We start from the raw sequence: 19,813 nt of genomic DNA on the forward strand, positions 1-19,813 counted from the left end.
AATATCCTTTCCTGTATTCTAGTTCAGGCACACAAATAAGGCCATAAAGTTTAAGTCAATGTTTTTATGATTTTGATCAGAACCAGCCTAGAATTAACATCTGGTGTTCCTAGACTTTCTCGGGGGGTACTTTTCACCTTGAAAATCACTAACAGGTGCTGGCTCAAGATGGTAATATGAGCATATTTGTTTAATTCCCTCTTGCAAACTCACATTTGAACTGACAAAAGGAATATGAGGAAGCTTGCGGTATAAGCACCAGAAGAGGAAGGAGTAAGGTAGCTATCTCCAAATCAAAATGTGTGGGTGAGTGAAATGGACCCACAGCAAAAGCCCATTAACATCCCCACGCACAGATCAGTGAGGGCTAGAACTACAGCCACCTAGGAGAGTGGCAAGATGGTCAGTTTCTGCTCATCAGCAGCCTCCTTACTTTTAGCCTTTAATGCTACAAGAGGGGGAAATTACAAAACTCTAGTCTTTTCATTTTGCCAGTCAAGGTCTATTTGCCTGCAGAGAGCAGGGCAACGGCTGCTCACACTCCCATGCTAAATAAAGCAGGGCTCAGCTAGAGCTCTGGCAACCTGAAGAGGATAACCAGGCCAATTAGGAAAGGGACACTGGCCCAGCCAGCTTCATGCTGCCACAAAAGAAGAAATTCTTTGGGCATGGCTGCCTGAGTCTCCCAAAGATGAACCTCGGATCTTGTAAAGTAAGCCTTCACTAGGCTGGGCGCGGTGGCTCAGGCCTGTAATCCCAGCACTTTAGGAGGCCTAGGCGGGTGGATCCCAAGGTCAGGAGATCGAGACTATCCTGACTAATACAGTGAAACCCCATCTCTACTAAAAATACAAAAAAATTAGCCGGGTGTGGTGGCACGTGCCTGTAGTCCCAGCTACTTGGGAGGCTGAGGCAGGAGAATGGCGTGAACCCGGGAGGTGGAGCTTGCAGTGAGCCAAGATGGCACCACTGCACTCCAGCCTGGGTGACAGAGCAAGACTCCATCTAAAAATAAAATAAAATAAAAAAATTTTAAAAAGTAAACCTTCACTAAATGTTTCCCTGCTCCCTTTGGGTGTGCTTTTTAAGATCTGAACAGGCACCCACATAATTTGAAGAAAACTGTTTCCAACTACCCAAACTAGAAAAATAATCCTCCCTAAGCAACAGAACATACTGTGGCAGCCACGAAAATATGCCTCTCAGATCTCCTGCTGTGGGGAGCATCACTCAGTGATGCTCTGGGGCCACCGGGTTCACACTCAGGCCACACTTTCTGGGGACTCTTTATAGCCAACGAGCACAGTGCAGGTACTAAGGCAGGCCCATTCTGGCAAGATGTCAACTCCTCCAAAAGGCAACTTTGGCTTGAAAACTCTCCATCAACTTAGCTATATTACAGAAATCATCTGAAGAACACAGAGAAGCGTTTGGTGGAAAGAAAAAAAAAAAAAAAAAAAGACAGAGACTCAGAGACTGAGACCGAAGCTTAGTATATTTATAACTGAAGTCCCAGGAGAGAGAAAACATGGGTCAGGAAAAAGATCTGAGGAAATAATGGCTGACACTTTCCTATATTTGATTAAATGGCATAAATTTAGAGAGCCAAGAAATTCATCAAACTCCCAAGATAAAATACATAGAAAACCACACCTGAAACCTGCCAAAGAGAAAGATGCATTCTATAAAGGGAACAACTATTTGAATACCCACTGACTTGTCATCAGAAACAATGAAGGCCAGAAGACAGTGGAACAAGATCTATAAAGAGATTCTTTTTATTTTTTGAGACAGGGTCTCACTCTGTCACCCAGGCTGGAGTGCAGTGGCACGATCTTGGCTCATTGCAACCACCGCCTCCTGGGTTCAAGCAATTCTCATGCCTAAGCCTCTCGAGTAGCTGGGATTACAGGCATGCACTGCCACACCTGGCTCATTTTTTTGTATTTTTAGTAGAGACAGCATTTCATCATGAAGGCCAGGCTGGTCTTGAACTCCTGACCTCAAATGATCCGCCCGCCTCAGCCTCCCAAAGTGCTGAGACTACAGGCCTGAGCCACTGCACCTAGCCAAGAGATTCTTTTTAAAAAAGAAAACTGGCCAGGCGCGGTGGTAATCCCAGCACTCTGGGAGGCCGAGGTGGGTGGATCACAAGGTCAGGAGTTGAGAACAGCCTGACCAACGTGGAGAAACCCCATCTCTACTAAAAATACAAAATTAGCCGGTTGTGGTGGCACACGTCTGTAATCCCAGTTACTCGGAAGGCTGAGGTAGGAGAATCGCTTGAACCCGGGAGGTGGAGGATGCAGTGAGCCGAGATTGTGCCATTGCACTCCAGCCTGGGCAATAAGAGCGAAACTCCATCTCAAAAAAAAAAGAAAAAGAAAAAGAAAACTAATTTGTTGCCAGGAGACACAAAAAATGCTACAGAAAGTTCTTCAGGCTTAAGGGAAAGGCTACTAGATCTTCAAGAAGAAATGAAGAACATTAGAAATGGTAAATATGTGAATAAATAGAAAAGATTTTATTTTTTCCTCTTAATTTCTTTAAAATACATGTCATTATTTAAAGCAGAAATTGTAACTTATGACAGGACTTACAATATATGTAGATTTAATACGTATGACAACTACAGCATAAAAGACAGGTATGATAAATGGATGTACATACTTACAAGATTTCTACATTTTACGTGAAGTGGCACATCAACTCTAGGTAGACTGAAAAATTAAGAATGTATATTGTAATCACTAGAACATCCAACTTAAAAAAATTATTACACCAGTATAGGTAAAGAGCCAATAAATTAAAATACAATTATAAAATAATCTTAACAGGAAACATGTAAAATATTAGAAACCTATTAATAATCACATTTAATGTTAATAAACTTACTAAAAGGTACAGAGAGAATAGATAAAAATGTAAGACTCAAGTATATGTCGTTTAAGGAAACTACTTTAAATAGGCACAGAAGCACAAAGTAAATTAATAGAAAGAGGTATACTGTGCAAACACTAAGCTTAAGAAGGCTGCAGTGGCTATATTCACATAAGATAAAGTAGATTTCAAACCCAAATTACCAGAGAGAGGGAAATTTCATAATGATAAAATGGTCAATACATTAGGAAGACATAAGTTATTAGAGCTTCATACAAAAACTGGTAGAATTTAAGAAAGAAAGAGACAATTCCACAATCGTAATTGAAGATTTTAACATCCTTTCTCAGCACCTGATAGAAATAAACAAAAAAAATCAGTAAAGACATAGAAAATCTGAAGAATACTATCAACCACTTAATCTCATCGATATTACAGAACATATTAACCCAACAATTCAAATTACATATTGTTTTTCTTAGAGACACGGTCTCGCTATACATTGCCCAGGCTGGTCTCGAAATGATCCTCCCACCTCAGCCTCCCAAAGTGCTGGATTACAGGCATGAGCCACCACACCTGGCCTAAAATATGCATTCTTTTAAACTGTGTGTGGTACATTCACCATGACAGACAATATATTGGGTCATAAAACACGTCTCAATAAAACTAAGAGGATTGAAATCATAAAGAGGATATTTTCTGACCTCAATGGAATTAAAGTAGATATCAGCAACAAGAAGATATTAAGAGAAAAAAAACAAATGTTTGCTAATCAGACAACCCACTTCTGATAATCCATGGGTCAAAGAAGAATTGAGGGAGGAAATTAGAAAATAATCAGAGGCTGGGCATGGTGGGTCACACCTGTAATCCCAGCACTTTGGGAGGCCGAAGTGGGTGGATCACCCGAGGTCAGGAGTTTGAGACCAGCCTGGCCAATGTGGTGAAACCCCATCTCTACTAAAAATACAAAAATTAGCCAGGCATGGTGGCTGGAGCCTATAATTCCAGCTACTGAGGAGGCTGAGGCAGAAGAATCGCTTGAACCCAGGAGGCAGAGGTTGCAGTGAGCTGAGATCGTACCATTGCGCTCCAGCCTGGGCGACAAAAGCGAAATTCCATCTCAAAAAGAAAAAAAAAGAAAATTAGAACTGAATAATAAAAATACGACATAATAAAATTATAAAGTCGCAACTAAAGTAATGCTTAAAACAAAATGTATAGCTTTAAATATGTATTTTAAATAACGTCTAAGATCAATGACCTAAGGCTTATCTTAAGGAACTAAAGAAAAAAGATCAAAGGAGACTCAAGCTAAATAGAAGAAAGAAAATAACAGAAATCAATTATATAAACAATTGAGAAAAATAAAACCAAAGGTTGGTTCTTTAAAAGTTAAATCATCGGCCAGGCGCGGTGGCTCACGCCTGTAATCCCAGCACTTTAGGAGGCCAAGGCGGGTGGACCACGAGGTCAAGAGATCGAGACCATCCTGACTAACACAGTGAAACCCAGTCTCCACTAAAAATATAAAAAATTATCCGGGCGTGGTGGTGGGCGCCTATAATCCCAGCTACTCGGCAGGCTGAGGCAGGAGAATGGCGTGAACCCGGAAGGCGGAGCTTGCAGTGAGCCGAGATTGCGCCACTGCACTCCAGCCTGGGCGACAGTGTAAGACTCTGTCTCAAAAAAAATAAATAAATAAAAAGTCAGATCTGATAAACCCCTACCTAACCTGATTAGGAAAGTGAGAGCAGAAATTACCAGTATCATAATGAAAAGGAAATTAGCAACACAGCTCCGAAAGACATTAAAAGGGTAAGAAGGGACCATTATAAATAACCTTATGTCTACAAATTTGATAACCTGGGTCAAAAGGATAGATTCCTTGGATAGATTCATTACCTAAATGACAGAAGATCAAATCAAAAAATGTGAATAGCCCTATATTTATTAAATACATTATAGAAAACCAGACAAAGAAAATTTAAGGCCCAGATGGTTTCAGACATTAATTCTACAGACCTAACAAGGAAAAAGGGAATAGTTAGAATTGGGTTACTAAAAAGTTAGCTTTTACTATCAACAGGAATACTGGTCAAGAGTCCACATTACGCAGGTTATAAATGGTAGACACTATAAAGAAATAGGAATCAGCTCTGATGATACTCATTTTTTCTTCCCTTTCAAAGGCTTGGCAAATAAAGCCGGGTCAATTTGCTCCTTTGCCAGTCCTCTGACAGAGAAGAGTCTTGCTGCCCGCTCCTGCAGAGTGCCCCCACATTTCAGTCCAAGAGCCATCAGTTCACATTTGAGCTTCTCCAAACCCAGCAACTCTAGTTCTGCAACAGAAGTGAATGCCAATAAATCTATAGTTTCCTTATCAATAACCTGAGGGAAAAAAATAAGAAAATATTTAAAACAGGCTCCTTCCTCTGAATAAAGACTCTTTAACTGTCAACTACATTTCTTGAGAAATTTTCATTTAATTTGCCATACCTTGCAACTGAATTTTAATCATCATCCATCCACATGTTATTCCATAAGTATTCTCAATACACATAATAACTAATTTTTCATCTATATATTTAGAAACAGACATTCGGAACAGTAACAGAAGTATAGCATTCCCAGATTTTTAATATTGCTCTTTCTTTTCTGATTTTTCTAGTAAACATCTAAACAGTAAAATATAGCCAGCCTATCCCCACACTATTCCCACAGAAAAGAACAGGCACTCCTAAAAGCTTAATGAGAATCCCATGCCTCTGAATCTACTAATTCCATAATCTTTATGCTTTCTATTCTAATTGAGTAATTAAAACTAATTGTCAGAGCTCTCCCTTATATAACTCAACAAACTCAAATGCTGTTCAATAGACTCGAAACTGTTCTACCCACCAAGTGCCTTTATAGACTTTAAGACAAAATTAGCCTGTAATCCCAGCCCTTTGGGAGGTGGAGGCAGGCGGAACACTTGAGATTAGGAGTCCGAAACCAGCTTGGTCAACATGGTGAAACCCCGTCTCTACTAAAAATACAAAAATTAGCCGGGTGTGGTGGCGTGTGCCTGTAGTCTCAGCTACTCGGGAGGCTGAGGCAGGAGAATCACTTGAACCTGGGAGGTAGAGCAGAAATCACACCACTGCACTCCAGCCTGAGCAACAGAGTGAGACTCTGTCATTTAAAAAAAAAAAAAAAAAGACAAAATTAAATACTGCTAATGATAACTTGAAAAGAATGAAAATGTTCATCTTTGAGTGATTTTTTATATTCAAAGAATAACTTTCTCTCATAGTTTTAAAATATTAAAGAGCTCTGGAGACACACTCTATCTTTCTAGTTGATCTCTGTTTTCTTAAAAAAGCTGTTTTGTTAGATTTCTCGGAGTTAACCTTGGCTTATTTATGACCAAATTCTAAAATACCACTTATGTGTGTTTAAAGAATCACACTTGGTTGTCAGGAATACAACAGCTATTACTACAACATAAAGAACAAAACTCCATGGCTAACATTGAAAAATATCAGGTTTTATCCTATGATTCCTTTTTTATTTTTCTAAGACTTCAGTCAGGATAAAGCTCTTAACCTAATGTATACACATAACACAAAAATTACATGCTTACAACTCCAAAGATTGTAAAGACCTTAGCATAAAAAAATTCCAATATTCTCACCAGAAAGGGCAATTTATGCATTTTTACTTACTTACTGGGGGTAGGGGAAGGTGCTGGCTAAACAAATGGTAGGTTTTGTGTTTATCGAAGGAAATTAAGTAGTTTAGGTTTCACCTATTCTAAAAAGCAAACCATTAGATCAAAGAACAGAGATTTTTGCTGGAAGCCAGTCCATTGTAGATAGTGAAAAACAAACTTTTTGAGAGAATGTACTACGAAAATGCCTTTTTAATTTTATTATTATTTCTTGAGATGGAGTCTCACTCTGTCGCCCAGGCTGGAGTGCAGTGGTACAATCTCATCTCACTGCAACCTCCGCCTCCCAGGGCACAAGCGATTCTCGTGCCTCAACCTCCCATGTAGCTGGGATTACAGGCGTGCACCACCATGCCCGGCTAATTTTTGTTGTTGTTGTATTTTTAATAGAGACAGGGTTTCACCATGCTGGCCAGGGTGGTCTCGAGCTCCTGACCTCAAGTGATCTGCCTGCCTCAGGTTCCCAAAGTGCTGGGATTACAGGCATGAGCCACCACGCCTGGCTGAAAATGCCTTTTTTAAAAGGCTGACTGTAGGTACTTAAGATTTAATGATAAATTTAAAAGGAGGTTCCTCTTCTATAGAAGAGGTCTTCACATTCAGCTGAAACTATTGTTCAAGCTATCCTCACATTAGAAAAAGCTGAGTAGCAATTTAGTGACAGGAAAAATGAGCACATTGCATCAAATCTAAAATGCCATCTATCGTAATATACCCTCGTTCATGTATTACTAAGAATAAACAATACCAATTAAGTTATAATATGTTATACACATCTTAGACATGCTAAAATGTGGAAAACATGCATCTTACAATTGATGCAATATGGAATCAAGGACACCACCTAGTGGCAACACAGTATAAATGCCAGAGCTTAAAAAGAGTCTTTCTGGGAATAAGGCAAGCTCCACCATAATCTGTACTTCTTAAAATCAAATAAGCCTTTCACTAAGCAGCTGATGGGCAAAAGCACATTTTCATTTTAATGACTTATTGTGGAGATTAAATTGATTTGGTTCTAGGTATCAACCCCAAAACATACTTACTGCATTTCCTGGCTGGCTATCCTGCAGTTTGGCAATGGCAACGTTTTCCCTTTCTTCAGGTGCTACCTCAGCAACTCTTTCCCCATCAGTCGTTTCTTTTGTCTCTTTATCCTTATTCAGTCCAGCCCCAGTGGGTTCCTCTTCTATGGGTTCTTTACTCTCTGCCTTCTTCTCCTGGGTCTTTTCTGTTTCTGTATCCATCCTGCTTTCCATATGCTCTTTGGACTCCCCCAGCTCAGCACATGAGTCTTCTGAAATATGCCTCCCAGAGTCTGTCACCGGGATCTGCAGTTGTTCTGGTGATCCAGGGTCTGTATTCACTACTCTCACCCTCTGAGAACCACTGGGAAATTTGGCTGCCATCTCGACACCATTGCTACCAATTTTTGGAGCATGGAAACCCATTCCTGAAGTGCTTGGTGCTTCTTCACTGTCATCATCTGAACTCTCAGAGCTGGACCCTTCTGCAGTCTCTAGTCCCTCCATGCCCAACCTGTCAGAAGCAACAGAAAGGTTTAACAGCGTTTGTAGCTTCTATTTAAAGCAAAGAGTTGGCTGGGTGCGGTGGCTCAGGCCTGTAATCCCAGGACTTTGGGAGGCCAAGGCAGGCAGATCACGAGGTCAGGAGTTTGAGATCAGCCTGGCCAGCATAGTGAAACCCCATCTCTACTAAAAATACAAAAATTAGCCAGGTGTGGTGGCATGTGCCTATAGTCCCAGCTACTCAGGAGGCTGAGGCAGGAGAATCACCTGAACCCGGGAGGCAGAGGTTGCAGTGAGCCGAGATCGTGCCATTGTACTCCAGCCTGGGTGACAGAGTGAGACTCCGTCTCAAAAATAAATAAATAAATAAATAAAGCAAAGAGTTATAGTTTGTTCAGGAAACAGAATCTGTTTCTGCTAGCTTGAGATGGAGAACAGGCAAATTTTGGAAAAAGATATTCCAGAGCTTATAAACAGAAGGAAAAAACATTTCAATGAGACTGGAACCAACTGTCCCAAAGATCCAAGAGGATCTCCTTTCTAAAGTTCTGAATCTCTAAAAGCAAAATTGATTTTGCTTAAAGCTTTTTCCCCCGCATTAAATCACCTTCGACAGTTGGAAATTAGATAAAATAATAAATAGTTGGCTGGGTGTGGTGGCTCATGCCTGTAATCCCAGCACATTGGGAGGCTGAGGAGGGTGGATCACAAGGTCAGGAGTTCAAGATCAGCCTGGTCAATATGGTGAAATCTCTTCTCTACTAAAAATACAAAAATTAGCCAGGCCTGGTGGCGGGTGCCTGTAGTCCCAGCTACTCGAGAGGCTGAGGCAGGAGAATCACTTGAACCAGGGGGCAGAGGTTACAGTGAGCTGTGATCGCACCACTGCACTCCAGCCTGGATGACAGGGCAAGACTGTCTCAAAAAAAAAAAATAATAATAATAATAATAATAATAAACAGTTATAAAGAAAATCCATCCGGGCATGGTGGCTCACACCTGTAGTCCCAGCACTTTGGGAGGCTGAGGTGAGTGGATCACTCGAGGTTAGGAGTTCAAGACTAGCCTGGCCAACATGGTGAAACACCATCTCTACTAAAAATACAAAAATTAGCCAGGTGTGGTGGTGCATGGCTGTCGTTCCAGCTACTGGGGAGGCTGAGGCAGGAGAATTGCTTGAATCTGGGAGGCAGAGGTTGCAGTAAGCCGAGATCGTGCCATTGCACTCCAGCTTGGGCGACAGAGCAAGATTCTGTCTCAAAAAAAAAAAAAAAGAAGAAAAAAAAGAAAATTCTTCGGTGCTGCCCCTTGACTTGATTGGTGAAAAAAATATATAAAGAAAATCCTACGAATAATTATTCTGTTTTATAGAGGTGTTGCCCAATAATAAATATTAATACACACACACACACACACACAAACATTTATAAATCCTATGCTTGGGCTGGAAGCGGTGGCTCACACCTATAATCCCAGCACTTTACGAGGCTGAGGCGGGAGGATCACCTGAAGTCAGGAGTTTGAGATCAGCCTAAGCAACATGGCAAAACCCCGTCTTCACAAAAAAATAAAAAAAATCAGCTGGGCATGGTGGTATGTACCCTAGCCCCAGCTACTCAGGAGGCTGAGATGGGAAGATAGCTTAAACCTGGGAGGTCAAGGCTTCAGTGAGCCGAGATCGCGCCACTGCACTCCAACCTCAGCAACAGAGTGAAGAACCTGTCTCAAAAAAAAAAAAAAAAAAAAAAAACCTATGCTTTATTAATAATTACTCAAACTCAGAAACTACCCAAATGTCTACCAAATGGAGACTGGACAAACAAACTGTGGTACATTCATACCATGAGATGATACTGAGTAATAAAAAAGAATGAACTACTGATACATACACTACCATGGATGTATCTCTAAAGCTTTATATTAAGTGAGAGAAGACAGACACTAAAGGCTATATGACATCCTAGAAAAGACTAAACCATAGTAACAAATATCACACTGGTGACCAATGGTTGCCAGGGCCTGGAGGTGGGAAAAAGGACTTAACTACAAAAGGGCACGTGGGAACTATTTCAGGTCATTAAAATACACTCTATCTAGATTGTGGTGGTGGTTATGTGACTACATAGTATACATTTTTCAAAAGTCATAGAACCAATCAACCAAAAAGGGTGAATTTTGCTATATATAAATTATACCTCAATAAACCTCATTAAAAAAGTACAAACCACAGGTAGTGTCACCACCCTTTCTCTCAGAACATTTAATTTCCATTTCAGAAAGAACAAACACTGTATGCTGAACTCATAGTGTTATATGATCTTTGATTAATAATTATCTGTTTATCCCCAAAGGGGATAAACTTATTTTCAAGAACTTGGCCCAACGGAAGTCACTGGCAACAAGAGGACCAACTAGAGGGACAAGAGAACTATCAGAAAAATAGACAAGAAAAAGTACTGCTGTGCTTTTTACCCTAAAGTGCAAAAGTGGTGAAGAGAAGTCTGGCAAAGTGACCAAAGACCTCAATGATGATTGCGAAAAACCACAGAAAACAACCACCTGGAAAGTACAACTTGATTTCCACCTAGAATTTCTAAAAGTTAAACCCCTTCAACACCAAAAAAGTAATTCAAATATAAAGCCATTTTTATGTTTCAGTGTAAGGAAAAAATTCATCCTTTACATTCAATAAATGGCATTCACAGCAGAAACCATTACCAGTATGTACAATGTGACAATCACTGAAACCTAAAGCCTGAAGCACTCTGGAAATTTTCTGAGCTCCCACCAAACATTACACAAAAATGTGTTTATGCCAAATAAATAAGGAGGAAATGTCTCATGTCAGTCCTCAAAGATCAATTGGGAACGAAAGTGAAACACTTACCAGAAGCACCTCCTCTTTCCCGCACTGGCTCCTCTGTCTGTTTTAGATTTAGTAGGCCATTGCCGTTTCCGATTCTCACTGATTTCTGCTGAAACCATCTTGCTGGAGGCAGCCTGCATACCTAACCAGAAATTTTAACACCTCAAGTTTCTACTATAGGGACTAAGTTTAAAGAAATCATAAATAACATGGATTGCAAAAAGAGCTGCAACCTACAGCTCTAGATTTAAATTTCTTAAGATATCAACATTTTAGGGCCGGGCGCGGTGGCTCAAGCCTGTAATCCCAGCACTTTGGGAGGCCGAGGCAGGCGGATCACGAGGTCAGGAGATCGAGACCATCCTGGCTAACACGGTGAAACCCCGTCCCTACTAAAAATACAAAAAATTAGCCGGACGTGTTGGCGGGCGCCTGTAGTCCCAGCTACTCAGGAGGCTGAGGCAGGAGAATGGCGTGAACCTGGGAGGCGGAGCTTGCAGTGAGCCAAGATCACGCCACTGCACTCCAGCGTGGGGGACAGAGCAAGACTCTGTCTCAAAAAAAAAAAAAAAAAAAAAAAGATATCAACATTTTATACAGTTAATCTCAAATTTACATAGATTTAAAATAATAAACATTCTAGTCTAGGAGCAGATTTTTTAAAGCACCATTGCACAATTTGTAACTTTGAGACTGACAAGTTCATACCCAGCCCTCTCCAAACCTAATTATTTATCCCTGCATTAGTTATTTGCATACACTTGTCTTTTTCCTGTTATGTAATAACCTTTTTGATGGAAAAAGATTGTTTCTTATTCCATTGTTCCCATACTAGGCCTGCCATGTTTTGGATGCTAAAAACAAAAGTTAATGAGAATCATTCACATTAAAAACTGACTTAAAACTGGCAGCAAATTCTTTGAGGTCTAGACATCTTCTGAAGACTTAGCTTATCCCTAAACACAAACAAAAAATGTTCTTACCTGGGGCCCATGGCCCCATGGAATTCAGGGGTTAAATATGCCAAATGTTGGCTGGGCACAGGGGCTCATGCCTGTAATCCCAAGCATGAGGTTAGAAGTTTGAGACCAGCCTGGCCAACATGGTGAAACCCCAACTGTACTAAAAATACGAAAATTAGCTGGGCGTGGTGATGCGTGCCTGTAATCCCAGCTACTCTGGAGGCTGAGGCAGGAGAATTGCTTGAACCTGGGAGGCAGACATTGCAGTGAGCCAAGATCACACCATTGCACTCCTGCTCTGGGCAACAGAGCAAGACTCCGTCTTGGGGGGAAAAAAAAAGCCAAATGTTGTGTATGTGTTCTTTTTTAAAAAATATACTGTGTTCATTTTTGAGGATAAAAGTTCCAAGGTTTTCATCAGATTCTCAGACATCTGTAACCTAAAAAAAGCTTAAGAACTGCTCTTTGTGTGTAGTGTAGAGCAGTCTGAACAGCTGGCTTCAGGGGTGCCAGCTCAACACACTAAGGAATCCTCATTCTCACCTTTGAGGACAGAATCCTCCAGACGCTCAGCCATCTCATGGCACTGCTGCTGGTAGTCGGGGCTGGTGAAGCAGTGCTTGGGTTCTACAAGCTTCCGCTGCAGTCGCTCCAGCCGCTTATGCTCCTTTTCAGCCTCTCGCTCGGCTTGTTGTTTTACCCATTCAGCCATTCTGGGGATGAGGGAGGAAGAGATATAACTGAATAGATATATTACATATACCCTTTTATATATAAAATGTCTCTGATGAATTAATGCACTTGTTCATACTGTGATATTCTCTTAGAAAGGTGAGCCATGCTTACTACTAGCATATGGTACTGATCTTAACTAAATCCCAAAGATAATTATTAAATTGTGGAAAAGGTTAAATCTGATAATAAATTTGGATGTAAATATTTTAAGTTTCCATTTCCAATATGCGTGGCATATGTATAATCACTACTGATAGGAAAGTATATGTCTCTCTTCAAAAACACAAAAAAAGGTGGGCATCTTACGCTTTTTCATGATTGACATCGCGTAGTCTCCTTCCACTGAGATCCCGACAGGCTTCTCGATTGGTTGTCTTCTCAATCTGAGCACCAAGTGCTCGGAGCATAGATCCAAAACCTGAGCAGACGTATTTGGAAAAAGCAGGTTAAAATGTGTTCAAGGATCGATAAAAGCAGAATTTGTGAAAACAATCTATATCACAAGATTAACAATGATCTCCTTTTTTTTAGAAAAGATGAACATCAAGGTTCTAATTCAGGCAGCGAAAGTAAAAAGACTGATTTAACCTCATGCCTTTCACCTTTTATTTTATAGTTCTGAGATAAAATACCTAGCCTTCCCAAACCTAATTATTTATCCTTGTGTTAGTTATTTGCATACAGGTATAATACCTGTACAGCTAGAATATTTAAAAAGCTTTACCCAGGCCAGGTGCAGTGGCTCATGCCTGTAATCCCAGCACTTTGGGAGGCTGAGGCGGTCAGATCATGAGGTCAGGAGATCAAGATCATCCTGGCTAACATAGTGAAACCCCGTCTCTACTAAAAAATACAAAAAATTAGCCAGGCGTGATGGCGGGCGCCTGCAGTCCCAGCTACTCAGGAGGCTGAGGCAGGAGAATGGCATGAACCTAGGAGGCAGAGCTTGCAGTGAGCCGAGAGCGTGCCACTGCACTCCAGCCTGGGCGACAGAGCCAGGCTCCGTCTCAAAAAAAAAAAAAAAAAAAGCTTTACCTAAGGACAGAGATCCCAAGATTCTCAGATTAAGAACTTAAAAAGTATATAGTGAGATTTTTCAATGAGTTTAGAAGGAAAGGCAATTTTAAGCTCTCACTGGCTAATACAACATGCTTCATTCATTCATTCTTTTTCCCCCCTAAGAGATGGGGCCTTGCTCTGTCATCCAGGCTAGAGTACGATGGCTTGATGTAATCAAAGCTCACTGCAGCCTTGAACTCCTGGGCTCAATGGATCCTCTTACCACAGCCTCCCAAGTTGCTAGGATTACAGGCGTGTACCGACGCAGGTAGCTATTTTTTTTTTTTTTTTTTTTGGTAGAGACCAAGGTCTCACCATCTTGCCCAGGCTAGTCTCAAACTCCTGGATTCAAACTGTCCTCCCACTTTGGACTCTCAAAAGTGTTGGGATTACAGGCGTGAGCCACCATGCCTGGCCACATGCTTCATTCTTTTTTTTTTTTTTTTTTGAGAGAGTCTCACTGTGTCGCTCAGGCTGTAGTGCAGTGGCACAATCTCGGCTCACTGCAGCCTCCACCTCCCGGGTTCAAGTGATTCTCCTGCCTCAGCCTCCCAAGTAACTGAGATTACAGGCGCCTAACACTGCACCTGGCTAATTTTTATACCGCTAGTTGAGACGGGGTTTCGCCATGTTGGCTAGCCTAGTCTCGAACTCCTGACCTAGGTGATCTGCCTGCCTTGGCCTCCCAAAGTGCTGGGATTGCAGGCATGAGCCACCGTGCCCAGCCCATGCTTCATTCTTAATGATACAATTTCAAACAGCCGGATATAGTTGGAGATGTCAGCTCTCTGAAAACCAAACCAAATCACTGTAGAGTTTGAGAAAGCTTAGGGATCACGTTACTACATTAGCAGAAATACCAAGAACTGTTTATATTGTTTTCGCTCTTTGTTATTTTCTTTCTTAGTAGTTGTGTTAAACAAACAAAACCTTAATCTGCCTCAACTTGTAAACAATTTGTGTTTCCTAAGGTAACTTTAGACTCCCTTTGGAACTACAAAAATGAGACAAAATCCTGATTAAAGCGGAAGGAGATTTAGAAAAAAAACTCTTTATTCAGCAAATTGAACAGAATAATGGCCATCTCTCTTCATCTAATTTTCCCCAAAGTTTTAGAGCCTAGGTTCCCTAAGAGCTATCCAGCTGAAGAAAGTGGGAATTGTATCATACAATATTTCTTCCTCGACCAAAATAAAAGACAACATGGGCAACATGGCGAAACCCCGTCTCTACAAAAAATACAAAAATTAGCTGGGCATGGTGGCGTGTGCCTGTAGTCCCAGCTACTAGGGAAACTGAGGTGGGAGTATTGCTTGAGTTCAGGAGGTCAAGGCTGCAATGAGCCGTGATCGTACCACTGTACTCCAGCCTGGGCGACAGAACAAGACAGTGTCTCAAAAGAAAGAAAACAAAAGAATAAAAGAGAAAATGTCCAAAATCAGGTTAAGTAAATAAAAGAATTCATAAGGCAAAACAATATTGGCATACTAAAGAGACTAAGAAGTTTGTTAATTTAATACTATGGCTAAAGACAGCAAATGTCAGCAGCAAATAAATAAAGACCGCAAATGCGCTACAACTAAGTAGTCAATGTTCACGTCCTACCTCCTTTTCCACCGCAAAGTCTGGGTTCCAAACTATAAACAGCTCCATGCTGCACTGTGTCACTGGTGTTAATGAGTGCTCCATTGCATTTCACAAAGAAGTTTTCCACTGGAACATTCTAGAGACAAATTTGTTTTTTTAATGCCTTTTATGAGATAATAATCTAAGTTTGTTACAAGAAGGGACCTAGCTGTCTTTTTATTACTCTGGTTACAAGAGGGTGTTCAATTAATATTTGTTGAATTGAAAATGTAAACTACTAGGAGAAAAAGTCATTTCACATTATGCATTTTGGGTATAATTTTTTCCCAATATTACCTAATCATCACATATAGAAGAAACTTCAGTCTTTTCCGTGAAAACAAAAACTGTTTCTTCTTCTCTGATAGGTAATGTGAGTCAAGGTAGAAGACTAGGCAGGACTCAGATAACTGTGGAGGTCCCATTTTCTGACTTTCTTAAACAGGTAAAATTAAATTGAACATCAAAAGTAGTCCTCAATCCTAAAAAGTGCAGGTAGGAATAAGAAGTAGAGAAGGAAGGAGTCAAGAGTGTGGTTTTTAATACACCAATATAAGTACACCATGGGAGACATAAAAACATGAAAAATGAGCAAAAATGAGCAAAGTTGCTGAAGATAGGCTAAGATGCTGGGCAGCCCCAGATTCTGTGTAGCTGCCCCAGAGCCTACATGAATCAATACTCTCAGCAGTCCTGTAACCCAGTAAAAGCCCACTCTGGACCAAGGACATACAGAATTACCAAGCAGCACTAGGCTGGTGGGTGTATGGAGACTGAGCTATGTGATTATAGTTCTCTACCACAGTCACTGCCCAGATGCCAGGGCAGAAAAGGTGCAAAGTTGGATTTATGTTGTCTGGGGTTCTCCCAGGCAAATATAATGGCGGGAGAGACGAGCAAGGGAGCTCAGGCTATTTGCAATGAGGTAACATGAACGACTATTCTTGTCTTTAAAATACTGTCTACCTTAAAGAGCTGTTGTAAACATTAAATGAGATATGTAATACATTTTTTATCTGTTTAATGTTTACACATTAGAAGCCTTTTGTATGTCTAATGGGTATGGTATTTCTAAATAATTTTAAAAGATATTAATATGAAGGCAGAAAGTATACACCATGAAATTGATGTATACTTCATTTCCAAATAGAATGGCTTATTAAACAAAACAACTGATCAACAAAATTGCATTTTCTACTTAAGATTCTTGTCAATGAAGTCACAAGCAGAAAAAAGGATACAACATTTAGACTCAATTTAACTATTTTTAACCATTTGTGCATTGTAAAGTGCTTCAAACACAAATTATCATGTGTGTTTTAGCACAATCAGCCTAAGGCTATTAGAGATAAACCTGTCAAACTTACTGATTCACTGCAACGAGGGGAACTGCACACCAGGAGTCACGGGTATCTCACCAACCCGAAGAAAGGAGCGTCATTATAAGATTTGGGGCTAGGGTGGAGTTGAGGTGAAATTTACATCAAGCAGAGTTTAAACAGGTTCAAAATAAAGCAGGACTGTATATAAAAACGTCAACATCAGATCTGAATTGTGAAGGTTCCTCTTTCCTTGGAAACTACAAATTTAAGATAAACGTGTAAAGTTGTGTCCAGAAACCCTTAATGGGAAGCTCTGACCTGGGCTGGAAATCAAGAATGCTTCTCTACAAGTCAAGAGTGGGAAGGTTCACTCTTGAGAGAACTTCAAACAGCAAAATTTCTTATATATTCCATGGTTTTTGAGAGCAAGGTTTCTCAGTGAGTAAGAAAGCAGCAGACCTTCGTGGGGGTCATTATGACATTATGACACATCACCATTTCCTGTTAACTCTGCAGCTGTACATCGGTGTCGTGTGGGGGGAAACAAAAACAAAAAACAAAAACTTTGCAGCTGGCTTTATCTGTGTCTGTTATCCCAGCCTGATGAAAAGCAGGGCAGATTTTTATTTTCTCAGTTGGAGTTAACACTAACTTCATCACGTCTCAGAATAGTTTTGTTTTTAAAAACATAGGTGTGAACTTGAGCTATTCTTAACTTGTTCCAGTATCTCATCAAATACTCTTCTGTGTTTCTATTCATATTTGCTATGGTCATGTTCCTTAAGTTTCTGACTGAATCCACTCATTTATATTTCTTTATATATTTTTTTAAGACCGAGTCTTGCTCTGTCACCCAGTTTGGAGTGCAATGGCTCAATCTCGGCTCACTGCAACCTCCACCTCTCAGGTTCAAACGATTCTTCTGCTTCAGCCTCCTGAGTAGCTGGGATTACAGGCATCTGCCGCCACACCTGGCTAATTTTTGTGTATTTTTAGAAGAGATGGGGTTTCACCATGTTGCCAAGCTGGTCTGGAACTTCTGACCTCAGGTGATCTGCCCGCCTCGACCTCCCTAAGTGTTGGAATTACAGGCGTGAGCCACCACGCCTGGCCTATATTTCTTGCTTCCGATTTAAAAATTCTTTTTTCCAGGTACCTCATGATTAAGATCCTATTTTTTCTGGTTTCACTTTGGATCAATTGTCAGCAAGTTTGAAAACTGTACTCATAGGCCGGGAGGAGTGGCTCAAGCCTGTAATCCCAGCACTTTGTGAGGCTGAGGTGGGCGGATCACCCAAGGTCAGGAGTTCAAGACCTGGCCAATATGGTGAAACCCCGTCTCTACTAAAAATACAAAAATTAGCCAGGCATGGTGGCGGGGGCCTGTAATCCCAGCTACTTGGGAAGCTGAGGCAGGAGAACCGCTTGAACTCAGAGAGGCGGAGGTTGCAGTGGGCCGAGATCACGCCATTGCACTCCAGCCCGGGCAACGGGAGTGAAACTCCGTCTGGTGCGGGGGGGGGGGGGAGAAGAAGAAAAGAAAACTGTACTCATGAGGTAAGAATTATTTTCAAAGGAATTAGAATGCAATTATTTTCATGGTCAAAAACAGTTGTGCTTACAGTTTTTAGACTGGATTACAGAGCAGGAAGGAAAACATGGAAAGTGAAAAACCGTATTATTTGCAAACACACATTGCTTCTTCACGGAATCGATCCAAGTCTCTTAAAATTTTGGTTTAGACTGCAGTGTTAACATTTGTTAAGCTTATAAATAGTAAGCAGAGGAAATAGCCAAGGAAAGCACGGATGAGGTGCGGAAAGAAGAACAGAGTTCTAGATCAAGTGCCAACAATAAAATTAGATTCAGAGAAACCACTAAATTCTTTTGACAACTGAACAGGTTTAATATCTTATAGCTGGTAAAAGCTTACTGACTTGAGAGTTCAGTAAAAGCTCACGTGTAACTTTGGAAGTCCCTGGTGGGTTTTCACAAATATGCACGGACAAATGAGACCATCAAATGAATAGTGAACACTTTTACATAACAGGCCCTAAGAACCCAGGCCCTCAACAGGACACACGTGTGAATGCTTGGTCACAACGAGTGACCAGAAGAATCAATTTTCCTTCCCAATCATCCTTTGGCCTGGGTTTGGATATGACACACTTCTCTAGGCTGGGGCTAACAAGGCTGTGTGATGAGTGGACAAAATACACGTCATATAACCATAGTAAGAAGGTGAAGACTGGAGCCTTAAAAATCAGCCGGCCCAACTGCCAGAAAACCATTATATTTACGGATAAAGAGAAACAAAGTATTTGTAACTGTGAGCGGGACTAAGTGCCTGTAACAGTTTTTTTCTCCCTCTTGGTGGGGAGGCAAAACCACCACCACAAAAGAAAAGCAAAGGAAGGTCTCAGTAACAGTTCGAAGCATTTTAACACTGAGGAACTCTCAGCCTCAACGAGTGAAAACCCCGGAAAATAGACGTATCCCCGCCCCGGACAGACCTACTCCGCACCCAGCGCTGCCACCTGTCTTCCTCTTTCTCCTTCCTAACAGGAACTGAAATCCTCACCTGATCTTGGCAGTGCCAGTGGATAAAATCCCGGACGGTGCACCGAGCCGAGGCACACCGCACCGCTTTGCACCCGAAGCCAGGGCCGCTAATCCACACCAGCGCCGCGGCCTCCGCCATGTCACCGACTACCCGAACCTCAAGCCTCCCTGAGACACCAGGCGCCGCAACTCTCCCGGCGCATCTTGATGACGCCAAGCGTCTTCCAGCGCCCCGTCCCTCACGCTTCCGTTCACCCCTCCCCTCCCCTGGGGCGGGTCAAGTGAGCCGGGCGGCCGGGCGGCGCGGACTGGGGGAGGGGAACAGGAAAGGCCTGGCGGAGGCAGATAAGGCGGCAGAGCACGGGGCGAGGCGTTGCTAGGAGAAGTTGCTAGGGCGGGGCTCGAGGGACCGGCTATAAAAGGCTGGCGCTAGATTGGGTTTCGAGCTTCCTGGCCGTAAGCGATAAGGGTGTAACTACGCGCTGCCTTGTGCCGTAGGTTTTGGCCCTTTTCCTCACATCTGTGTAGTTATTTTTGGGTAGCGGAGAATTGTG

At 41.5% G+C, this 19,813-nt stretch overlaps 1 protein-coding gene across 5 annotated transcripts in view; it reads right to left on the minus strand.

The window, feature by feature from the left end:
- SDE2 (SDE2 telomere maintenance homolog) overlaps nt 1–19,575 on the minus strand; it is a 44,937-nt gene extending 25,362 nt beyond the window's left edge. For 2 of the 5 annotated variants that reach the window (XR_010114591.1, XR_010114592.1), the window contains exons 1-6: nt 19,279–19,538; nt 15,355–15,472; nt 12,997–13,108; nt 12,499–12,668; nt 11,015–11,135; nt 7,645–8,137 (exon numbers count right to left, since the gene is read on the minus strand). Coding sequence is in view for 3 of the 5 variants with exons in the window: in XM_055234318.2 (XP_055090293.1) it covers nt 5,053–5,274; nt 7,645–8,137; nt 11,015–11,135; nt 12,499–12,668; nt 12,997–13,108; nt 15,355–15,472; nt 19,279–19,398 (1,356 nt within the window). In the remaining 2 variants the exon portion in view is untranslated. Of the gene's footprint in view, nt 1–2,501; nt 5,275–7,644; nt 8,138–11,014; nt 11,136–12,498; nt 12,669–12,996; nt 13,109–15,354; nt 15,473–19,278 lie in introns of those variants that run through there. The other 3 variants (XM_055234318.2, XM_063613397.1, XM_055234320.2) reach the window with 3 other exon arrangements.
- Between the last annotated feature and the right edge of the window lie 238 nt (nt 19,576–19,813).

The sequence above is a fragment of the Symphalangus syndactylus genome, chromosome 19 (assembly GCF_028878055.3).
Source record: "Symphalangus syndactylus isolate Jambi chromosome 19, NHGRI_mSymSyn1-v2.1_pri, whole genome shotgun sequence".
Lineage (NCBI taxonomy): Eukaryota > Metazoa > Chordata > Mammalia > Primates > Hylobatidae > Symphalangus > Symphalangus syndactylus.